At 42.6% G+C, this 7612-nt stretch overlaps 1 protein-coding gene across 2 annotated transcripts; it reads left to right on the forward strand.

The window, feature by feature from the left end:
- Window positions 1-3787: 3787 nt before the first annotated feature.
- TIMM10 (translocase of inner mitochondrial membrane 10) lies at window positions 3788-6575 on the forward strand. 2 transcript variants are annotated; one of them, XM_036325832.1, is made up of 3 exons: window positions 3788-3942; window positions 4440-4549; window positions 6141-6575. In XM_036325832.1, exons 2-3 carry the CDS (start codon window positions 4479-4481, stop codon window positions 6340-6342), a joined length of 273 nt encoding a protein of 90 aa, XP_036181725.1. In that variant the 5' UTR covers window positions 3788-3942; window positions 4440-4478; the 3' UTR covers window positions 6343-6575. The 2 variants fall into 2 exon arrangements, with proteins under 2 accessions (XP_036181725.1, XP_036181726.1); XM_036325833.1 differs by lacking the exon at window positions 3788-3942 and adding an exon at window positions 3979-4330.
- The last annotated feature ends 1037 nt before the right edge of the window (window positions 6576-7612 follow it).

Consider the following 7612-nt stretch of genomic DNA (forward strand, 5'->3'; position numbering starts at 1 on the left):
AGGTATCTGAATTGAAAGCCTGGGGCTATAGAAACTGTCTTTTACAAGACAAAACTTAACAGGGACAATTTGAGATTCCTATTTATAGGTCTTCAAATTTCCAACTGTATACTAGTGAGCCTAGCAAGGAAAAGACACAGTCTCATAGTAGATAGTAACAATAACATAATCATCAATAAGAACAATGATTTCCCAGGTATTAGAGCAAGGGGAAAATGTGGAGTTGCTGTTCGACGGTATAAAGTTTCGGCTATTCAAGATGAATAAGATCTACATAAGATCTGTTCAACGTTGAGCATATAGTTAACAATACTGTTTTGTGCACGTGAAAATTTGTTAAGAGAGTAGATCTCTTGTTTTTGCCACTGTAAAAAGCCATTCTTGAAAAATTGGAGGAGATTGAATATATGCATTAGATGACATTAAGAAATTACTATAGTTTTAAGGGCACTGTGGAAAAAGACGTTATTTGTTACAGATAAAAATTGATTAAGAAAATGTGATTAAATGTTAATCATTGTTAAATCCCAGTGATGGGTATATGGAAGTTCAATATACTGTGCTCTCCAATTTTCTGTATGTTTTATTTTTAAATTAAATATTTATTTGTTATTTTATTTCATTTTTTCCATCACCATTTACCCCCTCTATTTCTGTATGTTTTAGATTTGCCTTAATAAAAGTCTAAAAATTTAAAAAAATATAATGATTTATTTTTATTGAGCATCTGTCATGAACTAGGTGCTTTAATGACATTATCTTTTTTGTTTGCTTTCTTTTTGTAATGATTTTGAAAACCTTTTTATTTTGAAATAGTTATAGGTTTACAGGAAGTTGCATAAATAGTACCCTTGTGTATTCTTCACCTAGCTTCCACTAAAGGTTAAATCTTGCATAACTATATGCAATATCAAAGCCAGGAAACTGACATTGGCACAATGGTGTGCATAGTTCTACGACACCTTACCATATCTGTAGATTTGTATAACCGCCTCCACAAATGGGACACAGAACCTGTCCATCACCACAAAGATCCCCTTTGTTCTTTATAGGCACACCTCCCGCCTCCCCCCCACCCCCAACGCTAACCCCGGGCAACCATCAATCTCTTCTCCATTTCTATAATTTTGTTGTTTTGAGAATGTTATTTAAAGGGAATCATACAGCCCGGCTGGCGTGCTCAGTAGTTGACCTATGAACCAGGACATCACTGGTTCAATTCCAAGTTGCAAGCTCAATCCCCAGTGTGGGGTATGAGGAGGCAGCCAATCAATGATTCTCTCTCTTCTCTCTCTCTCTCTCTCTCTCTCTCTCTCTCTCTCTCTCTCTCTCTCTCTCCCTTTCTCTCCTTCTCTCTTCCTCCCTGAAATTAATAAAAATATATTTAAAAAAATAAAGGGAATCATACAGTATTTAACCTTGCATTCCACCCTAATAAAAACCCCATCTAAAAAATAGATTTCTCTGCCGAAACCGGTTTGGCTCAGTGGATAGAGCGTCGGCCTGCGGACTGAGAGGTCCCAGGTTCGATTCCGGTCAAGGGCATGTACCTGGGTTGCGGGCATATCCCCAGTAGGAGATGTGCAGGAGGCAGCTGATCGATGATTCTCTCTCATCGATGTTTCTAACTCTCTATCTCTCTCCCTTCCTCTCTGTAAAAACTCAATAAAAAATAGATTTCTCTTATAAAGACCGATCTCCTTTTCTCATACAATTTCTTAATATTCCATAATATGTTGACTATATTTCCAAAAGCAAAAACTAGGGCAACATAAGTCTACTAAAACATATGGACAATAATATTCATGGCGGCATTAGTCATAATAGCCCCAAACTGGAAACCACCTCAAAGTCCATCAATGAATGGATGAATAAATGAATTGTGGCTTATTCATACAATCAAATGCTAGATAGTAATAAAAAAAATGAATAACATACACACAACAATATGGATGTAATCTTATAGACACTACATTGAGCTAAAAACAGAAATAATGCATAATTCCATTTACATTTAGTTCAATAATAGGCAAAACTGATAGTGATAGAAATCAGAATAGTGATTAACTGCAGAAGAGGAGGTACTGACTGGGAAGGAACATGAGATAATTTTTTAGGCTGCTGGAAATATTATGTATCTTGATCTGAGTAGTAGTTATAGGAGAATGTATATTTTAAAATTAAGCTTAAGATTCGTGTATTTTACACACTTTACTGTACCAATGTTATACCTCAACTTTAAAACATCAGAGCACCCTAGCTGGCTTTGCTCAGTGGATAGGGCATCGGCTTGCGGACTGAAGGGTCCCAGGTTCGATTCAGGTCAAGAGCACATGCCAGGAGTTGCAGGCTTGATCCCCAGTAGGGGGAGTGCAGGAGGCAGCCCATCCATGATTCTTTCTCATCATTGATGTTTCTCTCTCTCTCTCTCTCTCTCTCTCTCTCTCTCTCTCTCTCTCTCCTCCTCTCTGAAATCAATAAAAATATATTTTAAAATGTCAGGGCACAGGGTTTGATAAAATGTGTCCTTAGAGCAGTAGTAAGGCATAGTGTTGAAAATCTGGACTTTCTTGGACAATTAAGCATTTGGTGACCAACCATACAAAGTGTTCAGCCCCCCTTCTCCAATGGGAAGTGTACCCTTGCATTATTAACTCGTATCTCCTAAATTTCATTTACTGGTAAATCCCTTGAAAAAATCAAGGAATTGAGGTGTTTGGGGTTTTGTTGTTGTTATTGGGGGTGGGGGGAAACAGTGGAAACAAGTAAGTTCACTCTCCTTCTCCCATTACTAAACACACTAGGTTAACTCTAGTGGCAGTCAAAATAGCTCCTATTCACCTCTTATTGCCCAGTGAGTCTAACAGAAGTTGAATAAAAACAGAAGTATACTAGTATATGTCTTGTCTTTCTGCAAGCAGGAACTATGTCTCCCTTATCTTTGTAATCCCAGAGAAAGGTTAGTGACCTGTAGGCACGCAGCTGTATTCACACAAAGTTTCTTGAAGCACCCGTTCCCAAACTTGGTTGCACAAAGGAATTAATGTACAATTTATGAAACTTCCTGCAAATCCATAATCATTTCAAAGTCAACTTTTAAAAACATCATTACAAAAAGAAAAATAAACAAACTAATGTAATTAAAGCACCTAGTCCATGGCAGATGCTCAGTAAAAAGAAATCATTGGTGTACTTTTGTTTTTTAAGTTTTAGACTTTATTATGGCCAATTTAAAACATACAGGGAAGTGGAGAGCACGGTATTTTGAACTTCCAAATACCTATCACCAGGATTTAACAATTATTCACATCAAGCCATATTTTCCTCATCTACTTTTACTGTCTTTTTTTCTACAGTGCCATTTTACACCCTTAAAATGATAGTAATTTCTTCTCGTCATCTAATGCACATTAATGCACATCTAACTCACCCGGGAATTTAAAAGTTTACTGATAGTATCTGGGCTCTACTCCCAGGGTCTCTGGTATAATTGGTATGAGAGGCGCTTGGGCATCAGGATTTTTTAAAGCGTCCCAGGTGACCTTGACGTGCAGCACCAACTGAGAACCGCTGTTCGGGGCGTCCTTCCCCCCACGCGCCTGATTTGTGCTCAGGTGTCGGCTCCCGGAGGACCGGAGACGAGGTTCCCTGAGCGCCGTAGTCCCGCCCCTTCCCAGAGAACCAATAAACCCAAGCTTCTCTCTTGACAACGCCAGGGACTTGACCTCCGGGCTGCCGGCGCTCTGCACTCCGCCCAAGCCTCTATGGTATTTGGGTGTCCTCTCTAGCACTTGCAAGCCGCCTTCGCCTTCAGCCGGAGCCGGTTTCCTAGCGCCGCCTCGTTGGTACTTCAGTCCGAGAGCAAGTCCGGATCTGAAAGGGGGCGGGACTTCCGCCCGGAAGTGGCCCACGTGTTTCCACCTTTGCCCACCTGGGTTCTTGGTAAGTTTCTAGTGTTTGCCCGAAGTTGGGGACACCGGGGGCTTTGTGACCGGCTCCAGGCTTTGTTGAGTGATGTCTGACCTAAGGGTGACACTGGTGGTGTCGCCGCCACTTCAGAGGTGCAGCCCCTGCGCCGGGGCCGGGCCCGGGCACGTTGTTCCGCGTAGGATCCAATTCCTAGGGCCGCGGAGCGTCAGGCCTGTGGTTTAGAGAGTTCCCTCCCGATCTCTCGGTCTCCTGGGGAGAAGTGACCTAGAAGCTCTGAGCGTCAGACCCGGGGACTCGATGTCCAGCCTCGCTAGTGACGTGCTGTGTGACCTTGGGCTAGGCAGTGTTCCCCTCCCGGGCCTCAGTTTCCACATCTGTGAAATGGGATGGTTGAACTCAGGTCAGTGGCCCCTGCCGGTCTGATGCCCTATGATGACTCTGCACCTTTAACACCTGGGATGGGAAATTGAACGGGAGAGGTGGGTGCTGACGGTGATGTCTTTTCCCAGGACTAGGAGGTAGGAAGGAGATCACCGTGCAGGGCTGAGATGGATCCGCTCAGGGCCCAGCAGCTGGCGGCGGAGCTGGAGGTAGAAATGATGGCTGATATGTACAACAGGTAAGAGCCGACTCTGTTTAGGGAAGGATCCTAGGTTGCTCTTGCTGAGTGTAGAGGTGAAAAATGAAAAATGCTTTGCTTAATTTAGGGGGCACCCACCTGCACCGACTCCACCCCACTCCCACCCCCCATGGTTAAAGGCCAATGCAGACTCAGCATAGAGTCACTAGAAGGAGTTGGGCATTTAGACTGGGATGGATTGACCGTGGAGGAGCTAAGTAGGAGAGAAGGTCCAGCTCAGTCTCTGGTTAGGTTCCAAGAACGGTTGAAAGTATTTGCCTTTTGAAAAATAGAATATATCCCACTTACTTAACAGTGCTTAAACTCTTACTCTACCTCAGGCAGTTGCTAAACATTTTACATGCATTATCTTTTTTAATCTTCAAAATAATCCACTGGGTGGCCCTGGCCAGGTAGCTCAGTTGGTTAAGTGGGCCGTCCTGATACTCGAAGGTGGCAGGTGGGTGTGATCCCTGGTCAGGGCACATGCAAGAATCAACCAATGAATGCATAAATAGGTGGAATAATAAATTGATGTTTCTCTATATACATGTCTCCCTTCCTCTCTAAAATCAATAAATAAAGAAACAAAAAATAATCCACTGGGCTAATTTTACTGTGAGAACAGGGAAGCGTCTAGAGTTTAAATAACTTTCTCAGGGTCCACAGCTGGTCAGTAGCAATGTGAGGTCCAGTACTTTTGTAAATTTGGGAACAATTCATAGCTCCATCAATTACCACTAGTGTGGGCTTGGACAAATTACTTGGACTATTTGACCGGTGGTTTCCCCGTCTATCAAATGGAGGCAATACTACTACCTACTTCATAAAGACATTATAAATATTAAATGTTGCCCTGGCTAGTGTGGCTCAGTTACTAGGGCATCATCCCATGCATTGAAAAGTTGCCAGTTCGATTCCCGGTCACGGTACGTGCCCAGCTTATGGGCTCCATCTGCAGTAGGGGACTTTTAGGAGTCAGGCAGCTGATTGATGTTTCGCTCTCCCTTCCCCTCCAAAAATTAATAAAAACAAATCTTTAAAAAAATGTATTAAATGTTAAAATGTATGACAAGCTCTTAGCATCAAGCCAATACATAGTAAGCAGTCAACATATGTCTGCTATTTTTATTAGCTTGAGCTCTCTGGTATCCACTGCTTATTGGTTGGTTTGTGTTGGAGGATATATGTTAGAACAATTTTTAAATGTAGGCTGTGAAGTCAGACTACCTGGGTTAATATCTCAGCTGTATGTGGTCCTGAGGCTCTCTGTACCTTATTTTCTTCATCTGTAAAATGGGGATATTTATCATGTGTAACTATAGGGTTACCATAAAAATCATGTCAAGCACTTAGCATGATGCCTTGAACATAGCCAGTACTCAACTAATGATTTCTATTTAATTAGTTATAAACATGGGCTCAGGTAAGGTTCCTATTCTCAAGGACCTTCCATAATAGTTGAGGTGTCAACTGAGGATTTATACTGCCTGCCTCAGAGGTGAATCAGTGAAGCACGTCAGGAATGGTTGAGAGTTCCTGGTATGCCACAAGGTACTGCTGATCTGACCTTGCCCTCCCTTCCCCCCAGAATGACAAGTGCCTGCCACCGAAAGTGTGTGCCTCCCCACTACAAGGAAGCAGAACTGTCCAAGGGCGAGTCTGTATGCCTAGACCGGTGTGTCTCCAAGTACCTGGACATCCATGAGCGGATGGGCAAAAAGCTGACAGAGTTGTCTATGCAGGATGAAGAGCTGATGAAGAGGATGCAGCAGAGCTCTGGGCCTGCATGAGGCCCCACAGGATCCACCCCGAGGTGCACCCTGTCCCTTCCCACTTGTCTAATTAAAGTGCCCCTGTGGGGTGTCATCTGTGAAGACTGTCAGGCCTAGGCTGTCTCTAGAGAGTCTCCGGGAGCCTGAAGCCTGGCTCTCCCCCAGTTGAAGAATGGGTATTTGTCACACTGGAATGTGACTGTGCGTGTGTGTGTGTGTATGTGTGTGTATATTAAAAGATTTTGTTGACACCTGTGTGCAAATAAAAAATGCTCTTAGCATCAAGATGCCTGGCACATCAGAGTAAAGGCAGCAGACCGACACAACCTCTACCAGCAGAGGGAGTCTCACAGTGTTTACAAGTATAGACTGGTCTAATGACTTAGGTTTGCACTCCAGGTGAGCCACTTGATGTGTGACCCTGAACATGTCATTTCCTCATTTAGCTTCCTCATTGTAAAATGGGGATAATCATAGGGCTGTTGTAAAGATAAAATGAGTTAATATGTGTGAAGTATTTAGAATAATGACTGGGGCATAGAAAGTAATAAATTTTAGCCATATATATGGCTATGTATATATATTGTATATTTAAATATACACATTTAGATAACATGCTATATACTGTTAAATATGTATAAATATATTTAATGTTTATATTATAGATGATATAACTTGTAAAGGATTCATTTATATTTATATTAAATATATATAAAGTAATGAGTACTTATAAAATAAAATAAGTAATTATTGATAGTATAAATATATTTTAATAACAGAATTAAGTGGAGGCAGGCATTTTCACAAATTATATAGAAAAATACTTAGAGGAGCCAGTGAAAAATAGTTGTGTTTAAGAAGGAAGCAGTCAGTCTTTTGGTTCTACACAGCGATATCGAGCATGTGAGGGAACCCAACTTGGTGTGTGATGGGAGTGATCCAGGCAGGGGACTGAGTGATCACTGCCTTTCAGCATCCACCTGAATCAGGGACTGCACTCCTCATTCTTCAGATACTATCCACCCAGTCTGATCCGCCCAGCTGGGCCCAAGAGTCCTCTGAGGAGCTGGCGGCACAGAGGAGCGGTGCTTGCTGGAGTCTCGAGTAGAGCAGTAACATGGAGGCCGGGGCCGGCTGCTGTGTCTGCTGTCTCACAGGAGAGGCTGCCACCACATCTAATTCCTTCCCGAGGGGTGCCCTTGGAGAGTTGTGCAGCTTTCAGAATGTGTGGGACACTCACTCTGCGTGAGTTTTCGGTTGGCACCAGTGCCACTGTGATAGTACCTTC

Source organism: Myotis myotis, unplaced genomic scaffold (genome assembly GCF_014108235.1).
Source record: "Myotis myotis isolate mMyoMyo1 unplaced genomic scaffold, mMyoMyo1.p scaffold_m19_p_10, whole genome shotgun sequence".
Taxonomy (NCBI): Eukaryota; Metazoa; Chordata; class Mammalia; order Chiroptera; family Vespertilionidae; genus Myotis; species Myotis myotis.

Excerpts from the sequence above, each read along its gene's own strand:
- TIMM10 (XM_036325832.1), top strand. The coding sequence starts at position 4,479 with ATGGATCCGCTCAGGGCCCAGCAGCTGGCGGCGGAGCTGGAGGTAGAA. Across the intron at positions 4,550-6,140 it reads ATGGCTGATATGTACAACAG|AATGACAAGTGCCTGCCACC; the intron begins GTAAGAGCCGAC and ends CCTTCCCCCCAG.